Raw genomic sequence first — 23995 nt, forward strand, 5'->3', positions numbered from 1 at the left:
ATCTTTAACACTCCAGCCAGGGAGCAAGGCAATATTGGGTTAAAAGAAAAAAAACCAGCACACATTGACAGTGCATTCTGATACGGGGTTGGGTTGTTTACCTGAACATCAGTGTTGCCAGGATGCATCAAATAATTGATACAGAGAGCAGGAAGGAAAAGGAGGTGTTAAGAACGTAAAGATGCTCTGCATTTGGTGAGTTGTGAAGAGGAGCAGAATCGAGTTCCTGAATTCCATCCCTCTTATAAGAGATTTAGTGTATGGGCAGGTGTTCAATGACTTTGTTCTTCACATCTGTCAAACAGGTGTATAGCAACCTGATCTGTTTGCAATTGAAAGGTACCATGTAATGTAAATGTGCAAGTATTACTAATAGGAAGTATCAGCAGTGGCCATAACCAATACAGAAAAACCGTAAAGAGTGTTTATTTAGACCTGATTTTCTGACCTGGATTAAGACAGATTGATTTGAAACAATAATGAGTTGCTCAAACCCTGGCCACTTCAACAAACCTACCAGCACCATTATCCAGACTGGTTTGTCCTGTCCTGGGTGTATTCTTTTCTCAGGCCACAGACTGCCTGTCAGCAGCAGGTGGACTGCTCCAGCATTATAACATCCTCTGTTTCTGACTGATCCCAAAGTGGGGCAGCTCAGAGAGGATGGAAGGCTCCATCCTAATTCCATAGGCAAGCTCTGGAAGATCCAGGGGAAACAGGAGGGGAACAGGTGGCTGCTGTAGCTCAAATATGGATCTCAGGTAGAAGAAATTCAGCCCAAATCGCCCCATGAAATCACTGGGGTTGCACTAGAGGCTTTATTCTGACATCAGGCACAACTCCAGGGACTTCAGGAATTGATCAGCAGTGTTCAGGGACTCTTCTGCTTGCTGGGGTGGGGGGATCTTAAACACAGCTGAGTAATTTTGTCTGAGAGAGGTTACTAAAGTGTCTCTGCAATGAAAAGGGTTTGGCTATAGAGTGAGAAGGAATATGTTCTTCATTTTAAATTATGTAGTGTGTGGCCTTTCCTCCCTCCTTTCCTATTTACACAAGACTTGAGATTTTTGAGGGTTTTGTGCAGGTGACTTCATCCGCCGTCATTAATCGGTGAGCTGTCCCAGCCCAGCAAGCTCGTTTAGAGTCACACTCGTGCATTTGATCAGCAAATGCAAACCATGTGTAATGTCAGCAGGTGATGGAACACGGGATTTTCACTTCAGTTCCAGAAAGGGCCGTGGTTGCTTCCAGGAAGCTGAGCTTGGCACAGGGGTGTGGGCAGTTGAAAAGATTTATTTCCCTGTACGAGAGCTTAGAGCTTGATCGTTCTAATCGAGCTTTTTCCAATCAATGTGTTTCTTACAGACTTTCCAATGGCTGCATTAGGAAAGCAGTTTTATTTATTTTATGAGCCTGAAGCCTTAAGGGGTCAGCTTTCCAGGGTCTGTGCACAGTGAAAGGGGAAGGGATGGGTCACAGGGCACCACACCAGCAAAGTCAGCATGGCAGAAACCCAGCACAGAGTTCACTTTGTTTCTGCAGTTGTCTGCACACACGAAGGCCCTAGGAGCAAGCACAGAGCATTTTTGTTTCACCTCTAACACCCTGTTCCACAGGATACCAGAAGAAATAAGCTTATGTCTTTGATTTCAGATTACAACTGAAAAGGCTGTTGCACCCTCCGTTCCTAGCAGTGCAGGAGGCTTCCAAAGCCTTTCCATTGTGGTTACAGGCAGTTTCAGACCTTTTTAAAGGACATGCAAGCCTTACTTATGGTCTCTCTTCCTGTCCATCACACAGCTCCTCTGTTCCCTACCCAGTAATTTGTTCCTCAGCAAGACCTGTAAAGGTGCATTTTCCGGTGCTGCCGTGCATTTCCCTTTCACCAGTTCGTACTCACTTCCCAAATAATTCTCTCTGAGGATTAGCCAGGATTAACCTTTTCTTCATTTTCTCTGCCTTTGCTTATCTCTGGACCTTGAAACTGCAGAGCCAGCTCTCTGTACAGGACAAGGCAATACCTGCAGCCCAGCAGCAGTGAATAAATAGCTACTGCTTCTGCAGTGCCTGGGCCCTGTGGCACCTGCTGGAAAGAGCAAGTGGGTCAGGCAGACCCAGCACCACAGGAATATTGAACCACAGTCATTTGAAGAGGCTGGGCAGCATTTTGCACTTTTAAAAGCATTTCAGATGTTAACTGGCAAAGCCCCATGGCACCTCTTTGCATTTTGGTAGTCCAGTTTTTCAAACAAAGATGGGAGAGAGGAGGGAAGGTGCTCTGGGAGAAGGATTTAAATCTAATCCTATGGGGTGTTTTTTTTTCAGACTGTGTTGCCTTCACACAGAAATGAAGGGAAAAACACAACCTCTTGCCCCTCTCCTGCTTGACATACACCATCGTACTCAGAGCCCCATATTGTGCTTTATGGGGCCATGGAAAAATTTTGCTAATCAGTAACAGAAAAGAGAGCATCAGTTCCTCCAGAGTCAGTTGGTAGCAGACTTTCAGGTCTGAACTTCTCCATCATCATTTTCCCACCAGTGGCTCAAAGTGCTGTGCTGTGGGCAGAGCTGGCCTCCTTCACGCTGCCAGTGATGATGCATCTGTGCCTGGGCATTCAGAAACCAGCTGCTGATTTGCATACACCGTCCCTTTTGCTGTTTGCCCAACCATGCTAAGGGGTTTTTGGCGTGGGAGTGCAAACAATTCTGTCTGCCCTGCAGAAAGCAGGGATAAATGAGAGGTCTGTCTTTACTCCCTTCTCATATCATCATCCTCAGGGTGGAGAGCCTAGCTGAGGAGGAACAAAGAAGTTAGACAAAATTTGCCATGAATCAGCATGCTTCCATCATGCATGCTGATGTCCTCACAGCTGTGTCCTCATATCGAAACTAAAACAGATCAGCAGCTCTCAGTGGTACTGTACGTCGCATTTTGCACTGGATTTGTGTCTTCAGATTGTTCCAAAGTGAGTCAAGGTGAAAGCAGCCTGTGTTGCGTTACAGTTCACGTTTTAGATGTATCTGTTACGTGCACTGTACGTAGCAACTCACAGTGTGAAATACACGCTCTGTCCTCCCAACCAAAGAAGGAGATGCTGAGTGCGAGCGCTTTGCGAGGTTCAGGGTTGGCTACGTCTCCTCAAAAACCAAAGCTGCAACCCCACCAAAAGTCTGTGGTCAGATGCAAATACTGCTGGCTGTGTAGTTCAGCGTGCAGAAGGTTCTACCAGGTGAGCAGAGTGCTCACCTTGTTCATGCCTCTGTCTCTGGGTGTTAAGGGCTAAACACGTTTACTGGCTACTCCAGAGTGTAAATTACCTCATCAGCCCCTCTCCATTGTGCTTGGGTTTGCTGCTTGCCACCATTTACAAGGTAGCTTGTGTAACAGGTGTTAGAAGCAGGATTTCAGGTGAGGAATACGCCACAGAAGTAGATAATCTCTTGAGACACCAGTGCAGAAAGGTGAGCACGAATTTTGCTCCCTGTTTAATGCATATGAAACTGTCAGCTCATAAACATGTCAATGAGTTATTGCATTTTGCTCTGCTGGAGGTGGTGCTTGGAAACTGGCAGAAGACAGAAGATGCCCTGAATCTCACCGAGCCAGTTGTAGATGGTTTACACACCTCTGTCTAACCTGCTTTCAGCTGTTCAGTTCAAGAAGGTGTTTTGGTGTTTATTTTTTACACTATCCAGATAAGGAGGCCACAGCTGGGAATGCTTGCTGGATTTCAACCAGCGGAGCAATGCCAGAGGTGGGAGCAGAGACAGCTCTGGCTCTCAGGTCAGAATTCACGCTGTGAAGTCCTTGGCAACAGTGGCCACCCAGACGGCAGGCTGGGAGAAAGGCAGCTTCCCCTGTGTCTGATCTGCACCTGCTGAAAGCAGCAGAACCTTCACACTGATTTCAGCAGTCAGTTCATCAGGCAAAACTCTGCCCTTAATTTTGCAACACAGCTCTCTTTTCCCCCACTTCATTCTGCTTGGTGAATATCTTTGTTAGTTAAAGACACTGCTGTTGGCTTTTGCAGACAATAAAGCTAGAGAGATAAAAATTGAGCCCGTTTTTCTCCGCTGTGTGCATGAGACTAAAAGAGAAGATGGAGAGGGAAAAATAAGAAGCAGCATCCAAAGAAGAAAAATAGTGTGAGCAGGATTAAGTTTTCTTTTGTGGACAGCACAGGAAAGCATTTTCAGGACCTACTGATAGCAACGTACACTGTGCTGGAAAATCCCTTCAGCTGCAAAGCCAACCCTCTCATGACCTTGTTTTCACAAAACCAAGTAGTTGTTTCTAAGAGAGGTCCAAGAAGGTGGCATACAAGTTTAGTAAATGCTGTTACTGCACATGAAAGAATTATTTTTTGGATGGCAGTTTCTGAAGCACTTTTAGCAACACTGGTGTTGCACCCCTGGAAAAGCCTCCTGTGACTGAACTGGTTCAGCCTCACCAAACAAACGGGCATGCAGTTGGGGGATTGTGTTTTTTGAGAGAAACTAACTTCCCAGGAAAGCAGCAGTGCAGGAAGGGAGGGAAACAGGAGAGAAAGCAATCCATCCAGGAAAAAGCAGTTAACTCATTTTATAGCACCTTATGCCTGCCACACAATGTAAGTATTTAATTATGGTGTCACACCACGGATGGAGAGAGAGAGATACGGCTCATCCACCCACTCATTTTAGTGATAGCCACACTGAATTAGACTGGCTGCTTGCTGATTGTTAGTAATTTCAAGCCAAGTAGTCCTAGGTCAGGTTGATCTGTGTTTGGACAGGGAGTGGTTTATTTATTACCTCGTTATATATGAGGGAGCACACACCTCATGTGAAGTTATCATACAGCTCTGTCCTTGTCAGCCTCATTTTCCCAGTCATGTTTTCTTTTGTTTCGTGCCTCATCTTGTGAAGTGCACATCACAAGTCTGGTGAGATTTCTACACCACAGTTCTCCTTTGGGCAGTTTTTTTACTTGCACGGCGTGGCAAAGAGGGAGGGAAAAGAAGCCACACAAGAGCATTTCAAGCACTCCTCAGATGGTTTTTTAACCCCCTTTTTTATGTTGTAGTCTGGCTGCATCATGTCTTACCTCGTTCTCTTTTAGCTCCAGTCAGTGTGCATGCTGCCTAGCAGCAGCCTGAGGTCTGGGGTGTATTTTCTGCAGTGTATTCAGCAAAAGGTGAACCTCATTCTGGGGTTTCAGATGATGGTTTCCATGTCTCTGAGCAAATCTACACTTCATCTCGGTCCAGGCTCTTCAAAAAGAAAGGTCCCACAGAAAACTCTGACCCAAATAAGCAGATCCTAGTTCATAGGGGGAATAGAATTTAAATACTTTAAAAATAAATAACTGCTACTACTTGTTTCTGTGTGGCACATAATACAGTGCAGTTGAAAGCCAGAGGAAATTCTTGCTACTGCCATGCAGAGGTCCCTTCCTTAGGTCAACTCTGGTCCTTTCTCAGGCATGATCTCAATTCCTTTTCTGACAGAGGTTCAGTTCTGTATGCAGCTGTTGATTCTGGGACTTTCCAAAGCCATTGTTTGGGAATCTGGCGTAGCAGCAGAACGCAATTCACTGCATGTTGCCTCCTGCTAAAACAGAAAAAAAGAGTTGCCTCTCTGTTAAAGAAGTAAAAACCAAATCAAAACAGGAATGGCACAGCTCTCCCAGGTTTCTCTTAGTGCCTGCTAGGAAGAGGGTAATCAGATCTCAGGGAATGGTGTGCCAGGAAGGAAATCTCTTCCCATGTGCAGCAAACAATCAGCCAGGTGCAATACAAGGAAGGGAGGTTCATCTTCCTCTGAAGCATAAGGTACTGGCTCCTGCCAGAGCCTGTGTACCCGAGATCTGAGCAGATACAGCAAATTTTATGTTCCTATGCACAGTGGGTAAGCTTTGTAGCAAGTCAAACAATGAGTCATCTCGCCAGGAGAAAAAAAAAACCAAAAACGCTTTTATCACCCAGTGGATTGGAGATAATCTCTCTACTTGGGTAGTTTCCTTCTCTCAGGGGAAGGAAGCTGTTTAAATTTGTCTGTAGAACAGATACTGAATTGTCCTCACCTCCAAAGCCTCTCTGCCTGGGCCCAATAAAGGTAGCAGGCAAAATGTCTGTGAGTTTGACTGTAACGTGGTTGGGCCCCTGTGAGTAAACACAGTAGCTCAGGCTCTATCTGCTGTATGAGCTGGCTGGGAGAAAGGGAGTGCCAGACTCTCCTTGGCACCCTGGAAAATCTGTGCCCAAACCAATGGATATCCCTGCTGTTTTACCATAAAATAACACATCCCCTTCTGTGGACGAAGTTACATCGGTAATATTTTATATTTATACAGGAGACACAGCGCTAAAGGTGCCGCAGTCTGTGTAGTGTGGGAATGGCATCTGCCGGCAGTGATGGCATCTGGAGGAGCAGTGGGCCTGTCTGAACACACCTCTCTCAACCACACACACACTGGTGATGGCTCACAGACACACTGTCACAGAGGCTGTGGTAGCAGCCCTTCCTTACAGACCCCAGCCACCTGTAGGGAAGCCACAGCTCTTCTGCATCTGACAACTTCTCGTTATTTTTTATCCACGAATTTACAAGGGGTGTAGAGAGAGAGCAGGCCTCTCTTCCATGAAAGGGTACATGCCAAGGATGGATGGGGCCAAGGACTTTGCCTGCTGCCTGCTCTGCACACTAGAAGGGGCAGTTGGAGGAAAACCCCACTGCACAGTGGAAATCTGAAATGGAATAATATCTTAGGAGCTTTTTTTTCAGGATGCTGGGGCAGTTCTTGTTTCACAGTATGTCACAGATAAACCAGGGTGCCTAAGCTAAGGAAGTATCTCACATTTTAGAGTAATTCTGCATCAGTATGACATTCCTCTCCTACACTTCCCTCCGAGACTTGGGGGATTCACTGATCCCCACCCACATCCCCGTGCCCTGCCCCAGTTTGGTAACAGCCGCTGTCTCTCCTGCCGCAGGTTTGCAGCCCATTTACTGGAGCAGGGACGATGTGGCACAGTGGCTCCGGTGGGCAGAGAAGGAGTTCTCCCTGAGGCCCATCGACAGCAGCACCTTCGAGATGAACGGCAAGGCCCTGCTGCTCCTGACCAAAGAGGACTTCCGATACAGGTCTCCTCATTCAGGTGAGAATCCTTTATCATTCAGGTGAGAATCCTTCACGGGAGCTGTGACTGAAAACAGAGAGGAAGCTGCAGCAGAAGCTGAAGGGGGTCATAGGAGGAAACGGTCACCTTTATGGGAGTAGACTGTCAAAGGACAGGGACACTCGTATGAGGCAAGGACAGAAAGGACAGAGAGGAAATGAAATCCTCATGCAGCTGAGTTGTCGCCATATTTGAGTTCAAATCCCAATCCAAACCCCCAACCTGTCTGTTAGGTGAAACTCCCTGCAGAGCTCTCAGAAAGCAAACTTCTCTGGCAGCGTTTTGTGACTTCCAGCTCTTCCCTGTAAAGGTTTATCCGTTCACAGACCCAAGTTAATCAAGTTGATCTTTAAGCAGCCCGTATTAGCATTTTGCCTCACAGTTGACTTGGCTGAGGTGCTGCTAAAAGCGACTGCAAAACTCCTCCCTTGGGGACTTTGCCTCTATTTAACAGCCCCTGTGGGTTTTGCTTTGCCACATTCTCTCATGTGCTGGAATCCAGCCCAAGGCACAGCACAGACAGGTGTGTGAATCAGTCTGCCTATTGCTCAAATTATGTCTTCACTTACTCACTGAGAAGATTTAGAAACGTGCACGCTGCCTGCCTGTATTTCTATCCCCTGCGGTCTGTCTGCTCCAGTTTTACAGTCACAGTGAGCATCTGCCCTCCTTTGTCAGGGATGTTTGACTAAATATGAGTTATGAGCTTTGTTTTGTGACCATACAAGGTACTCCTGTGAAATACAAAGGCTTGTAATTCAGTCACCATGGGTGATTAAAGAGCTTGGACCAAGCGGTGACAGAATTGCTGTGAGGAGGTTTCCGGTGCAGGGCTCGCTGGGTGCTGAAGTGCAGCTGGTGCTGCTTGGATCCAGCTGATAATCAAACTGTGGCAGTAATTCTGCTCCAGCCTGCTTGGCGACTCTCCCCAGCCATCCTCCTGCAGGATCTGCCTCACAAATTGTTGATTATGTGTAGGGTATGTGAAGTTTTTTAAGCACATGCTTATTCTGTATGGAAGGAGAGGCCAGACATTAACACCTGTTGTGAGAACTTATGCCAAGAAATGTCTCTTTTTTTTTTTTTCTTAATTCTGGTACATCACTTGGAATCATTTTCTTAAAAAACTAGCCCTGCTTTTAAAGCAAAAGGAGTGTTGAAAGCAGGGATGTGGGCAGGGACTGCAAGGGATACCTGTAGGTATGTTGTCTGCAACTCCCCTTACTGCCCTTCCTGCCTGGAAGTTCTGAAGGTATATTCCCCTTTGTGGGCAGGATTAAAAATGTTTGTAGGCTGGAAATAAAGTGTTCCCAGAGAAGAGCCTCTGACTTGGAAAGTCTTACTTTATGCAGAAGCTTAAGCAGTTATTTACCTAAGTTTGGGATGAAATAACCAAACTAAAGGCCTCCTCCCTTGCATTTTCCTTCTTCCTTCTCTCTGTGTGTTCCCCGTAATAAACCTTGATAATAAACCTTTTAGAGGATATCTGAGTAAGCCCTTAAAAATTTAGATGGCTGTAGGTAGGACATTACCACAGTATTTCCCAGAAATTAACTGTCTGTGAAATTTAAGAACTGTGAAATAATGGTTGCCACAGAGGCATTAAGTTTTCCAAGACTGAAGCTAAATGAAAATCGTGTTGTTCCCACTCAGGGTTAAACCAAGAGAACCTCACCCACTGCACACACTGCAGAAGTGTAACTGTTTTGTTAGGTAAAAAAAAAAGACATTTTCATTAGTCTGTCAGGCCAAATCAAAAGAGGCAAAAATTTTCTCTCTTATTGCTTGGAGTGTTACAGCACTAGTTATGATTATGCCACTGTTGTATTCAGTTATGGAAAGTCTATGGTAAAATCACTTTTCAGACTGTCACGTAGCTGGGTTCTTGAGGCTTTGTTTCTAATTGAGTTTTCAGGTATTACAAATGCCCTAAAGTCACTGCTGAGGCAGTAAAAGCAGCCAAGATGTTAAAAATAAAGGAAGCTGAACTCTGGAAAGCAATGTGGCTTTAACTCCTTTCACACCGAGAAACTACACTTGCCCACAAATAGAATATTGGCAGTTTATAGAGACAAGGGACAAATGGTGCACAGCTTACAGTCTTGTAGAAACAACTGCTAAAAAAAAACAAACTCCACGTGCTTGAGAAAACTTTCCCAGAAAATCTGTTTTCTTAAGTGAAACCCAAGTTCCTTTTCAGTTAATATGGTATTGCTGCAACCTGCTCGTCTGTAACACGAGCAGTGACAAACAGAAGAGAGCAAGCAGAACTAAAAATCGAGATTTCCCTGCAAGCATTTTTGGGGCTGGAAACAGCACCCAGGAGGCACGAGTTCGTGCTTTAGATGGCTAAACGAGTCTTCTCATCAGTTATGTACATTCTGGTTTCCTTTTTCTGGCTGTTCCTCTTTCAGGTGATGTTTTGTATGAACTCCTGCAGCAGATCCTGAAGCAAAGGAAAGCTCGGATGCTCTTCACACCTTTCTTCCACCCTGGGAACTCCATCCATTCTCAGTCAGAGGTCACATTACACCAGAGTCATGATGAAGGTAACTCTGTCTCATTCTTACCGGAGTAGGGTAAGGCTGTGAGGAATTCAGCAATTTTCTTGCTTCAGTGTTACTTAAATAAAGCTGCTCTCCTCCCTTTGTGTCTGTAGCTTCAGAACAATCAAGTGTTCTACTGAGTGAACGAGACCTTCTCCAGTTATCTTCTATTAGTTTGTTCTCTTTCCAAAGCCTGTTCAAAAAGCTATGCCAGACACAGGTTAAAAAGCAGAAAGTTTTATTCAAAACATCAGGCAGAATTCACTTTTTCAATTAAAAAAATACAGGAAAAAGAAGTGTAACTCCTTTTGTGAGTAAATAGAAGAGAACATGAATGAGTTAGGATGTCTCCCTAGTCTAAGCTAACTGGGTAAAAGATGTGCTGATTCTATTTGAGGTGCATCTATTTGAAGATTCAACATGGGATTGCAAGGAAGGATTCAGGGCTACTGCTGTCAGACCTTGCCAGAATCAAATGGCACCAGCAAAACCCCAAAATTAAGCCAAGAACAGGACAGCAGCAGGTGGAATAAGGACACTCCAAAGTGTTTCTACATAGCTGTGTAAATTACTTCAGCTTAGATGAAGGTGCTACAGATTAAGATGAGGTTCAGTTGGCAGAGTTGTGCAAGAGAGTTGTCCGGTGTATTCAGTCACTGTTTGTAAAATCTCAATCTTTTCTTGAAGCTTGGCCTTCACCCACAAGGGTTCCCATTCTAAATCTCAAATTTCAACCAGAAACACGAGCTGCTCTTTCAGGCACTCCTACCTTAAACATATGGAGCAACTTTCACTAGAGAGGATTTCACAGGGGTGATGAGTTGGCCTTTGAAGTGTATATCACTTAAAACATAAGCCCTTTATAATGTAGTGATTAAGAAACAGCTTTGATTTCTTCCTTACAGCACTCTGGCTGCTGATGGTGCCACTGCTTTTGCTTAGAAAACTCTGTGCTATTACTTGAAACTTCTCTTTACAATGACAAAAATTAGAGGAACTTCAAAACAAGCAAAAGAAACTACAGCCTGCTGTCACAAGAGTGAGCAATCAAAAAATCTCCGTGCCAAGAATTTATAGTTGAATTCATTTATTTATGTATTTTGACATAACTTCTTCCTGTTCCACAGAGTCACTTGGGAAAAACTAGCACAATTAAGTGTTAATTTTCCCTCAGCAAATTGCAACTTAGTAAAAAAAAAAGGATTTTCTTTCTATTGTGGCAAAGAAAGGAGACTTTAGGAAAAGACATTGAAGTAGGTATGGTTGTAAAATAATTCCTCTGTGTTTAAACAACAATATGTAGTTCTGAAGTTTCATGTTCTCCAGCTGTTTCATTCTGAATGTCTTAAATAGCTCAACAAATGCATTTTTCTTGCCTGGGACCACAAGTGTGTGCAGTAAGTGCTCTGGAGCAATGTAGGTTCTGCCTCAAATGTCAGGTTTTCCTGTAGACTTTAACACTTCAGGCTGCTGAGTAGGTGAAAGGGTTGGTGCTGTGTCACTGCCTTGCACCACATTTTCTCAGGACTTGAGCTTTTCCTGTTCACACCTTTCCCTTTCCCAGTGCCCGCCTGGGTTCCGGGGCAGTTGGAGCCCTGGGGTCTTCAGAAGATATCACTGCCTTGACAGGAGAACTAAAGGATCAGAGAAAATGGAGTGAACAAACCGGCAGCCACAAATAAGCAGCTGCTTGTTTGAGTTTTTGACACGTAGCCACGTGTTCTTCTGTTGTCATCCAGGGCTTTCAACAAACAGCACTGAAACCTGATCTTTGTTTTTCGGATAAAGACCTGTTAATCACTGCGCTCCAGGGGTGTTTTCCTCTTTGTCAGTAATTTCCCAAGTCAGAATTGATGGCCTTAAACCTGAAAGTTTGTGCTGGCAAGCGTTTTAATTTTGTGAGAGGATTGTTAGTGCATAAAGACACTGACCTAGAGCTGTGATTTATCTCCCCCCTGCTGTTAAGCATCATAGCTGGGGGAGTGTGCTTATGCAAATGTGATGCTGGAAGTCCTCCTGCTGTGAAGACCTGTAAGTGCTTATATGTGACAAACCATCAGTAGCCAGCACAGACTAAACAAAAGGAGATGAAAATATCCTTATGTAGATAATACATGCTCTTAAAATGAAGGCAGGGATAAAATTTAGCTAGTGTTTCACAAAGAGTGAGACAGTAATAGGAACAACACATAGAGACATGAATGGCAGGAGATAAGTTTGAAAGCATTTGCACAGAAACAGGATTAGTGCAGCTAAATCAGATTTTACTCTTCACATATGTACCGGTCAGCTTCTCGAAATGGGATTTCTCTTGACATGTTTCTCTAGGAACTGTTGATCCACGGTGGTGGAAGGAGATTGTTTCACAGCACAGATTTCACTATGTGTAGTAGTAACTCTCTGCATTTACAGGGTGTTTTTCTGGGCATCTGCAGGTCAACACTTCCAAGCTGACAGCAGTACCCAGTAAGCCTGGCTAGGAGTTGAAGAGTTAGATCCTACACACCTTGATCACGATGCAGACAATCTGTATTTTGGGGACTTTTTTTTTTTTTTTTTCTCCACAGATAACTTTGTCCAGAGACCTTCAAGACCACCCACAGAAACAGTCCACCACAACCCCCCAACCATTGAACTGTTGCACCGTTCCAGATCACCCCTCACCAACAACCACCGTCCATCGCCAGACCCCGACCAGCGGCCGCTCAAGTCCCCCATGGACAGCACTCTCCGCCGCCTCTCCCCGGCCGACAGGGTGCCAGGGATGAGGCATCAGCACGAGAACAGCCAGCAAGAGCCTTACCCCCTCTCAGTGTCCCCAGTAGAAAACAACCACTACCCACCTCCTTCTGAAGTGCTCCAAAAGCCCTCCAGCCCCCGCCAGGAGAACACCAGGGTCATCCAGCTGATGCCCAGCCCTATCATGCATCCTTTGATACTGAACCCCAGGCACTCCGATTTCAAACCCCCCAGGCTGTCTGAGGACGGGCTGCACAGGGAGGTCAAGCCAATCAACCTGTCCCACCGAGAAGAGTTCTCCTACATGAACCACATCATGGTGTCCGTGTCCCCTCCGGGGAACCACACAATGCCAATTGGAAGGATAGCAGGTGAGTGCACCAAAGGTGATGCTCTTTGTTCATAACTCACCATGATTCTCGTTCTCTTCTGCTGCTCTGTGACCTGCAGAGTTTACTGGCGTTCTGCAAATTTCACTGCATCTCTGGCTTAGACAGTTAAATATTAATAAAGCAGTTTCATGACGGGTAAGCAGAGGTGCAGGGTGACTCACCCGTGACCACAGAACGTGCAGTTGGTATTGAATCATTGGCATCCTGACACTCACTGCCTCTCTGCCCACTAGCAATCCATTTGTCCCACAAGATACCTATCTGCAAAGCCTTGTCCCGCAGAGAAGTAGTTTTCCAAAAGCTGCATTCACATTAGTGTCCAATCCCATGGAAAGGAAAAAAACCTCTGTCAGTGCAATGTGCAGCCCATTATGGATCTGGCAGGATTAATGAAGTACCACCTAGGAGTCCTACTGCATAGCCTTTCCTGTGCTTCTCACACTAGGATTGTCCCTTTTTACAGAAACAAGGTTGTCTTTGTCCCGTGCAAACCACAAGCACTGTCTCAGTGTTGTTATCGTAAATAACTGACATCACAATAAACTGAATCAGGAAGCTGAGGTTACAGAAAATGCTTCTTGTACTCATAAGGGAACTGTAAACAGAAATATGCTGAATGCCCCAGTAATCAATCTCTTTGGAGAAAAATTTGTAAATACACGCCACACCCAAAAACATTCCGTGCATTTATGTTAGCAGTGACCTAACGTGATACCCAGTTCCTGTGGGGCATTACACGTGTCCACAGAGGTACATTTTACAACACCTTGTTCTTTTTTGTCCTTACATGCCTTAAATTTGTTACAGATGTGGTCCTGCCTCAGCTTTGATGAGGAAGATTTTCTATTTTCTTAAGACTTACCACTTTAAATTCCAAAGATACATATCTTACCATCTAGTCAACATCAAGCATAACAAGGACCTTTCACATAACAGAAAGATGAGTTAAAGAAATTAATCTTTGGGCATTTTTGTCTGGCTGACACTTGTTTCCCTCCTTTTGATTTTTATTACCCACACTATTCTCAGCAAGTTAAGAAATTATGTTATGGCAGAGAAAATACTCTGCTGGTTGCATTGACGGAGATTTCTTTTCCATAAAGTATTATTGGAAGATCAGAACCTCAGCTGATGGAGCTATTAGAGTTGTAGCACTAGATGTTTAGAGCTTAAACATCCAGAGACACCAAACTTTATATCATAGCATCTCAGCAGTGTCTCTTCAACTTGGCTACCACGACCAGAGCCCCAGTGCCTGCATTTGCTCCTGACTTGTCAATGTAACATCTACAGCTGTGTCAAGTTGTGGGATGATCTTCTGGGTTTTTTAACTCATAGTACCAGCAAAATCCTTTTATTATTTATAAAGTGTTTCACCACATCAGTTTATTTGTCTTTCTGCACAAAATAGCTGTACAGGCACAGTTAACTATGCAATAGCATGTGCTGGGTGGTGGGGAGGGAGGGCGAAAAGGAGGCAAAGAACAGTTATGCCTGTGTAAAGAGGGTTAAAACCAACATCTAATCTGAATGCAGAAGATGAATGCAATTTTAACAAGTTTACTGGTGATACCAAACTGGGAGATGCTGTTGACTCTTTTGAGGGACAAGATGCCTTGCAGAGGGGTCTGTACAGATTGGAGCACGGGGCTGTGATTGATGGGATGAAATTTAACAAGTCCAGCTGGTGGATTCTGGACCTGGGGTGGAGTAATTGCCAAGCACAAATATAAATGGGGAGAGAAATGGCAGGAGAGCAGCCCTGCAGAGGGATCTGGGTGTGCTGGTCAACATCAGGCTCAGCATGAGTCACCAGTGTGCCCTGGCAGCCAGGAGGGCAAACAACATCCTGGGGTGAGTCAAACACACAGCTGTTTTTCAGGACAGCACATAACATTGCCTACCTGTACTGCCAGTGCTGTCTTCATCACTGTCATGATTTATGATCCCAGCAGGATTTGACAGCAGAGTTGTGACTGGTGGGCTTTTGTGAAGCACAGACTTTGGGGACAGCTTTTCCAAGACAGTCGCAGCAGCTGAACAGTTACAAGTTCCAGACTGGCAAACTACAGAAAACCAAAACAGTGGTTCACTTTAGCATACTGAGTTGTGTAAGTGGTGAGGGTTCAGGCAGCTGAGCCTCCTTTCTGTAGGGCAGCAACTCATACAGACAGATTAGAGCCTTTAAAGAACCTGGAAAATCTTGGTGTAGTGCTGCCCTGTCACTCCCATTTGGATATTTCCCCTTGTGGAAAGCCAGACTACTCTAGAGACTGAAGGATGAGTGAGAATCAAGCTCATAGAGTTCATATTCATAGGAGAAGTTTTCATTATAACATTGTATATTATAACATGGCATTAACAATTAATTTCAGCATGGAAGTGTTTGGGGCTTGTTTGGGGACACTCAGATGCCAGGACCGACCAAGTCAGAGGAAAGCTCTCAGAGTACTCAGGGCTTTCTGATGGAACACAAAAGTGAGGTTCATGTGTAGTAGTCTTGTACAGACTGGAAGAAAACAAACAAAACCAAACCCAGCAGTCTAAACCCAAGGCTGAACTGTCAGAATATAGCAGAGATTCTCAGGTTATGGAGTTAAAAATTACTGCTCTTGTTGGGAATGCCTTTTGCTGCAGTTAAGTCACTCCTGCTTTTGCCAGCTTCTCTGAAGTTCTGAGGTTAAAGCTTCATTCTTAATTGCTAAATTTCTGTCACTGAAGTGTTGGGACAGTTTTCTGATGTCACAGAGGTTGTGAGATGTTTGTAAGATGTGCATGTGAGCAGGCAGGAGCTGAATTTCCCTTTGTCTTGTCATTGCCCCTCGTGAGCAATAAAGGTGAGGAAAAGCCCCAGGAGAATCAGAGGCAGGTTTCTTTAGCAAGAGTCTTTTCTCCCACTGTGGTAGAGCAGGAGAAGAGCAGCCCTTGAAGATAATACTGAAAATGCCACTCTGATAGATGAAAACTTCGGAATGAAGCTAGAGCATGTCAGGAATAAAACAGTCTTTTTTTTCCTGTCCAGACTATAGCTTTCAAAGTCTTCATCTATCAAACAGTCTGTCCCCCATCTCTTACATATTCTTTGTGATTTGAGTGCTCTTTTCTATGACCACATGAGGGATATGAAGCTTTTGGAGCCTCCTTTCCTGTGTACACGTTTTTACTGCCAAAGACAGAGTTTGGCCTCATCTTGCTGTGTTATTTTTACAACCTCACAGCACAACTGTTTAGCAGCACGATGATCTCAGGTTTTATGCTCTCCTTATGCCTGATCTCCCACTCAGTGTTTTCCTTGTAAAACAGGAGCAACATACAACTGTTGTATTGTGATCTGGCAACCTCTATCCTCAGTCCCAGCTTGAGTGTACTGAGTTGAAGAAACTGTGGTCTGTCAAGAGGTTTCTCCACAAAAAATATTGGCTTTACTGTACCAGCTTAACATCCTGCTTCCAGCAGCAGCATTCATGGAAAGAAAACTATTTTCCTGCAGTAACCTGAACGTGGATTAACACACAATGGTGAGCAGGACTGCTCTATCTCAGGGTCAGTGTTTTTTGCAGGGTTTGTTTTCTTCTGTTTAAGCGGTTTAAGTCAGCTCACAGAGAAATCTAACAACACATACTTCAGGTGTGCTTACAGAAACCAGAGTGCCAGAGAACTTCTGGAGAAACTCTGTTCATTAGTTTCAGTTGTGAACAGCCATCGTTTGCATCCCTCTAAGGAAATGCAGGTGAAGCACAAATCACCTTGTAAAATAAAGGGTTTAGGGTTAGGGAGCTTGGGAGAACTGGTAGAAATCACAGAACCATTTAAGTCCAAACGGTATCATGCTGGAAAAATTTTAGGCTGACCTACTCAGCGAGCGGTAAGGCCTGAGCTGATGTCAGAGGAAGGATGACAATGTCACTTTGGCATCTCTTCCTCTGTGGAGCCACGCCGGGCTCCAGTCATTCACCAGCCAGATCAAATGCATTTTATATAACAATCTTCAGTGCAAGGTGTGGGTGGGTCTTGCAAAACACTTCTGTGGTTATGAGGGGATTTTGGTAGCTGATACACGAAGAGGGCCAGCTTTGCACCACAGGCCTCTTTTAAACAACAGGGGCCTCATACAGGGGGTATTTTAAGAAACACTGCAGTGCATGGGAACGTTTTATTCTAAACAAAAGAGGTCTTTAGTATATGCTTTTAATGTTAACAGCATTATTTAGTCCTAGGGAGGAAAGATGTGAGACCTCTCACTGCTGTGACGTGAAGATGACCTTGGCCAAATGATACTACAGAAGTGATTTAAAATGGCTGGAAAAATGTCAAACTACTAGGAACCTAAGATCCATAATCTTTAATTTACAGATCATTTTTAGATGGTATTTCAGTTCTAAGGGATGCTTATCATGTAGCCATTAGGAAGTATTTACGTGCCAGTGTTCTTCAGGTGTATATTTAGAAGACTGTGCCTGTAGTCTTAAAGAATATTTGAAATTAAAAATCTGTAATACAGACTCACAGTGCCTATTTGAGTGTCACCAGGGATTCTTAATGACAGTATTTATAGTCTCCCCTTTCATGTAGCATTACCAAAGCTGTGCTGTAAGTTAGCAGAGCTTTTCACCAGAAAAAGAGACATTTAAATTTTACCATGCCAGGGAAGACTGGCTGAGGTTTGGGCACTTCTGCCACGTGAAAGGAGAGGTTAAAACTACAGCAAGTAGGCAAGTGTGCTGCTATAAGTAGAGCTTAGAGCCAGCATTTAAACCATAAAAACTGCTGTTTATGAGAGAGATTTCTTTATATTCTGTAAATATCCTACAGTTTGCCCTAATGCCCAGCTAATTATGTAGTTCAGTCTGTACAGCAGAGAAGATGGCAGGACGTGGAAATTCCAGTGTTTAGGAGCCTGCCACGTTGCTGGGCCATTTGCCATCTTCCCACTTGGGCTAGATTGGTTGATACTGCATCACCTTAAAGCCTCTTCGACCCAGCACTACCCTTTACCTTCATATTGCACAAAGTTCAGCCATCTGAGTTCATTTTAGGAAAAACATGTGTGCATGTTAGGGGGAAATGATGTTTCCCTGTGCTAGGGAGGCACCATTCTTTTCCAAGTATGTTTATTGTAGCCAAAAGGCAGGAAATTGCAGCATGCAATTCAGCTACCAGCCCTGACTCAATTCTCCTGGTGAATCTCCCACAATTTTAAACTTGCTTGGCCTCAGCAACATCCATGTGCTTTCTTGCCATTACTCACTGTCCAGCACACACCCTGTGGAGAGTCCCCTCATGCAGATTTTTTGGAGGCCTTCTGTGACAGCCAGGGAAGTGATTTAGTTAGTCATGGAGGCATTCCCACCATCCAGACCCTCCTCATACAAGTAATTTACTCCTTCAAAACAACCATCCACGTACAAGTTCTCCTCTCCATTTCTCCATCCTTCCTGAAAATTCACATAACAATTTTGACCTTCCTGGAGGATGCAGCTTTCTATATCACAGAATATCCTGAGTTGGAAGGCACCCTCAAGGACCATCAAAGTCCATCTTGCTGGCTCTGCACAGGACAGCCCCATAACTGAAGTGCTGCAAGGCATCAGCTGGGCCATGATAAACTAACACCGTGCTAGCTCAGAGCTCTCAGCCCTGGTGAGAAGAAATGCAGTGAGCTCAGTCTTTCCTGCTGGTGTTTAGTGCTTTTTATTTCCTATTTGCAGTTACCACAGCTGCCCTGATGCTCATTAGATTATTGCACCTGACTCATATATCTAAACTTGCTGATAGACAACTGTACCATCTGAAAACGAGTTTTTAAGTGGTTGTAGAGTTTTCAAGGATTTTCAGTTTCCTCACTGAAGCAAACAGCAGCCTAACATACTTTGGTGGCTGTGTTTTTTTGCAAATTCCACCAGCCTGCTAAATACCTGTGCAAGTGTAAGCAGCTCAGTCAGTTTAGAAGATGGGATGGGATTTTCTTGTGAAGATCTCAAGGTGCAGATCTGAGTTCTTCTCATTTGAGGTACATTTACATTCAAGCTTACCCTGAATCCATTCTGAAAATTAAAAGTGAACAACAAAAACCAAATCTGCACTTGAATCCTTCATCTCTTCTTAGCGTCTGAAGCTGTCTTGTTAATCTAACAATTTGACATCTTAGGCTTCCTTCATTCTGTGAAGAAAGGGGACTCTGTGTGTGTGAGACAGTCCAGGGAAACTTGCCCTCAGGTTTTATTTTTGTAATTAAAACCTAGGAAAATTTCAGAGGGGAATGGACATTTTTCTGTGGGAAATGTTTTTCTGTGAAAAATGGTAACGAAAATAAGGTTTTTCCAACTAAAAAGTCTACCTCTTTCCTTTCACGTTTTTCCCCTTGCAGATGCTGTGGATGAGATGAGCATCAGGGTAGATGTTCAGCTAGAACAGAAACCTGCAGTTTTTGCCAGATGTCACAGACTGCTTTATTCTTCATAGGACTGGGAGAAGGAGTCTGTAGCACCAGCACTGGTTTTAGAGACAGGACAGGTTTCAGAGATAGTCCTGATAGCCATGAAACTGAAAAGCACTAAACTCAAACCTAAATCTCTGTTAGACCTTTAATTAGCGACCTGAGTAGTGTTTTTCAAGAGGAAATTCAATTATCCAAACAGAATATTTTAACCTCTCGATAGCATTTAAGTAATTTTAATACTTGTGGTTTTTTTTTTTTCAGGAACCTTAAAAAATCAAACAAAAATCAAATTTAAAATGGCAGAAGGTGTCAGTTTTATATTATGGAGCATAAAAAGTAAAGCTGTGATATTGCCCCTGCTTTAGAACTCATATGTTAGCACAGAAAGGAGCAGTCTCAGGCCAGGAGAACAGGTTGCAAGATTCTTGATTTCTCCACTAAAATAGCCAGCAACAGCATCAGGGATAACAGGGGTAGTTTTATGTGCCCCAGTCCAACAATAAACAGGCACCTCAGGTCAGCAGGCCGTGTCACACAGCTTTTAATGCCATGAAGATGCTCAGTCAGTGGCAGAAGGACTAGGATGCATCAGAAGAGGCTGGATATTCCAGTACAGTTTGCAAACATCACTCAGTACCAGCCAAGCCATTTGCATTTCAGATTGCAGCAGCTGTTTCAGCCCTGATCCCAACTGCCCTTTTACTACACATCCACCCAAAAGTTTCCTGAATTAATCCCAAGGAAAAAAAACAAGTGTTTTCTTGCTTCTCTCTTCACAGACTGTAGGTTGCTTTGGGATTATGTTTATCAGCTGCTTTCTGACAGCCGGTACGAAAATTTCATCCGATGGGAAGATAAGGAATCCAAAATATTTCGGATAGTGGATCCCAACGGGCTGGCCCGGCTGTGGGGAAACCACAAGGTAAGGAAGCAATGCAGTTTTTCCTCCTACAGCACTTTCACCTCTGGTAACATCACGGGATTCACTTGTAAATGGGGAAAAGGAAGAAAGGATGTGCATATAAATTTACTGCTGGAAGCTGGAATCTTTCATTCTCCATACATTAGAAATATAAACCATCCATCCTCAAGCACCAAACCCTCGTCTTCCTAGAGAAAACCTCTTGGTTGGGTTTAGAAGCATTTAGTTATCAATGCATGTCATTATAAAATGACAAGGAGTGCAAGAATTAACAGTCCTTCTCTCTCTCAGGCATCTGATCTCTTCCCGAAATCTGATGCTAAGGATATTCTGATTAGATGTGGTCTGCAAGGAGCCCTGTCCAATAATTTGGCAGGAGCTGCCTGTCTGTGTCCCTGTCTCACCAACCTTCAGGCTTCACCCACTGTCCTGTGACAGACACGAGATGCTGCAGGGCTGTGTGTTTCTTTTAACAGGGCAGTTGTGTTTTGTTCTCTGGAAAGCAGTTACTGATTTTTGCAGCTTGGGACTGAGTTACACATAGATATGTGTACATGACTATATTCATAGGAATGTATGACCACTGATACACATCTACAATGAAATTATTAGCTTAGTGGATTCAGGGAGAACAGTGGATATAGCTTATCTCGATTTTAGAAAGGCTTTTGAGCCTCATAGACAGACTAATTAAGTATGCCCTAGACAAGACTAGAGTGAGGCAGATTGAAAACTGCCTGATCTGCTGGGATGAAAAGACTGTAATCAATGGCACAAAATCCAGTCAGTAGTGATGTTACCCCAGGGATTGATTCTGGGGGCAGAACTGTTTAATGTGTTCATTAATGACTTGGGTGATGTAGCTTTGAGCAGAGGGACTGGACTGGGTGATCTCCAGAGGTGCCTTCCAACCTCAGCTGTTCTGTGACTTTATATATGAGCACACATAGCCTATAATCTTTATAAGGTCAGGATTTTCTCATGTGACATAATTGCTTCCAAGAACATCAGAGCTGCAACACCGGGAATGGAGAGTTGTGCCCTTACCCAACCTGCGTGTTAATAATCGGGCTGTGCCATCATGTGTCTAAAATGCTTCAGTACACCACACTGCTCTGGCCTGTGGGGTCAACAGCCCCCAGAATGAAGGGGAGGAGCTTCTTGATTTACAATCCAGTGGGCTCCTTGAATTACACCTGGATAACAAGAGGAGAAAGGGGGTGTCAATCTCTACGGTGTTCTGTAAGCATTAATTAGTCAGTGCAGGGAAATCTTAAGAGGAACAATGCTCTGAGCAGGGATTGCTGACAGATTCAGTGTATTTGCCACTGTTCTTAGGCTTTTACAAAATGTGTTTTCTCTAAGAACAGGCCTGTCACATCCCACTTGACATGAGCATCTCCCTCCATGTCTCCTCTTGTAGGTAATTAAGTCTTTTGTTATCTGTGTTTCAAGAAACTGTAGAAAAACCTGACTTGGAATTTTTGATAAGATTCCTTGCTTGAATTGCCCTGATTGAAAAGAGACACACAAAAGTTTGGTGATGAGGGCTGTGGGGGCCCCAGTGGGCCTGCAAAAACAGAAGAGTGGAACGTGTAATTTCTTGAACTGACCTGGTTACTTTAGCTAGCTGTGAGAGTTCTGAAACTCCTTCTGGGGCTTAGGCAGGTTTTAATGAATCATCTCACCACATTTTTGCTTTTTTTCTTTTGAAAAAAACACAAAACAGAACAGAACAAATATGACTTATGAGAAAATGTCCAGAGCTCTACGCCACTACTACAAACTAAACATTATCCGGAAGGAGCCAGGACAGAGGCTTTTGTTCAGGTAATCTTCTTTCTTTGCTATTCCTTTCTACAGACCATTAGTTTTTTGAAGGTGAAGAATGGAATTCATTGCCACAGCTATAAAACAGATGACAATAGCCACACATTTATAAAAGTTGCTTGCCAGCTTTCAAGGCAACCACACCAACTTTAGGAAAACAGAGGCCTGTTTCAGTGATCAGTGGAGTCAGGAGAAGTCTTTGCACTCCCTTCAGTCAGGCTGTGCCACTGTGTAAGATCTGAGATAAATGATTCAGCCAAACTGCTGGAAAACCAACTCCAAATGGTCTCAAACACAGCTGCCAGTGAAAGTGAAGCAGGGATCAGGCATTTCCTCAGATGCATCACAGAAGAGGAGCGCCGATGACCGTGTTTTCAGCAGTGCTGCCTTCAAGGAAGAGGGACCATAAAACCTAATGCATTGGATTGGATGAGACAACCAAAAATTTAGAAAACAGTGCCTGAAAGAGCATTAAACTTGTACAAACTTGAGTGAAGCTGGCAGAGGGTGAAAGCACTCTAGTTCTCCTCAGACAAGACCAGCAAATTTTACTGTGTGTGTCTGACCCACAGAGCACTGAACTTGGACCAAAGACTGCTTTGATGTCCATGGTCTGGATCTGGTTGTGTGCCTGGGAAGGAGGAAGGCATTCTTGGAGTTTGTTCTCTTAAACAGCTAACAGAACTGCAATAGCACTCAAACTATCTACAGCTGAAAAGGTTTCTTTCTTTAGAATGACTTGTCAGGTCTTAGAAGGAAACACAGATGGGGGAAGGAGAGTGAAGGGAAGAAGTAGCCATGGGCAGAATCACCTGCTTGACACTAACTTTGTTTTTGGTGGAACATTAAAAGCAGCTTGTTTCAGCAGCAGCAGTACCAAGGGTACCTGGATTTCTGTGGTCTTGTGAGGAGACTGCATTGTCCTGGGGCAGTCCATGATTCTGAACACCTTGAAGCCTGCCCTTCAGTGGGAGCACAAACAAAAGAGGAGCCATCTCTTCTCAACCAGGCTGCCTGTTTTCTCAAAGTCTTAATGCCCTTGGAGACCTCAGTTCCTCCGTCAGACATGCCCAAATCGACCAACAGATTCAAAGGTCACCAAGGAACATAAAACATGAGAATATAAACCTCATTTCTTTTGGAAACTTAAAAAAAAAAAAAAAAAAAAGAAAAAAACAGTAAAGCAGTTCTGTAATAAAACTTTTTGATGATTTTTTTTTTTAGACCTATTTATATCTGAAGAGAAAAAGAACAGCTGCAAAAGATCAAGTCATTAATGTGCCTTTCTTGGCTATTTCTCGCAAGCACAGAAATAATAGGAACTGTGACTTTATAAGTAACGTGCAGGCAGTTGTCATCTGCAGATACCTGTGTGAAGCTTTTAAGTACAATGGAGTCAGAGAAGGATTTCTAATAGATTGCCTGAGTGTCTTCTGCAACAAAATAGGTCACAGATGCTGTTTCTTAATTAGCTTGTAGTTCTGGGTTGGGTTGGGTTGGGTTGGGTTGGGTTAGGTTAAGTTGGGTTGGGGTTTTTTTAATGTAATCAAACACTATTACAAATGCCCACGCTCTGATTTCCTCGACATGACTTAAAACACAGAGCAGAAGGAACACCTGAAGTGCTGTGGTGCAGTTCACATCAGCCCTCTGAGCTCATTCTCATGCAGAATCAGCCAGGCAATCACAGGGTTTAAAGCAAGGCACAGGCCCTGAGGCTTTCCTGCACTTTCACTGTGTGGCCAGGGATGGATTCACCACTCCTGCACATGAGTTTCTCACTGCTGTGACACCATTTGTATCAGCAGCCTTCTTCCAGCATACAAATGGCAGTGACACAGCACTGAGTCATAGCCTGGGGTTTTTTTTTTCCCTAAATGCATATGTGCACATGATTTCCCAGATTAGAAGGGATAGCAAAAGGTTAGTTCCAGGCTATGCTATGTGTTTGCCCAGAGGCTTCA

At 44.0% G+C, this 23995-nt stretch overlaps 1 protein-coding gene across 2 annotated transcripts in view; it reads left to right on the top strand.

Moving 5' to 3' along the window:
• Positions 1-23995, top strand: part of ETV6 (ETS variant transcription factor 6) — a 93631-nt gene that overhangs the window by 63620 nt on the left and 6016 nt on the right. For both annotated transcript variants that reach the window (XM_050324287.1, XM_050324286.1), the window contains exons 3-7: positions 6978-7142; positions 9578-9712; positions 12277-12819; positions 20059-20201; positions 21931-22031. In XM_050324287.1, coding sequence (XP_050180244.1) covers positions 6978-7142; positions 9578-9712; positions 12277-12819; positions 20059-20201; positions 21931-22031 — 1087 coding nt within the window. The remainder of the gene's footprint in view (positions 1-6977; positions 7143-9577; positions 9713-12276; positions 12820-20058; positions 20202-21930; positions 22032-23995) is intronic.

This window comes from Myiozetetes cayanensis, unplaced genomic scaffold (assembly GCF_022539395.1).
Source record: "Myiozetetes cayanensis isolate MyiCay16 unplaced genomic scaffold, myiCay2020 scf3, whole genome shotgun sequence".
NCBI classification, from domain to species: Eukaryota; Metazoa; Chordata; class Aves; order Passeriformes; family Tyrannidae; genus Myiozetetes; species Myiozetetes cayanensis.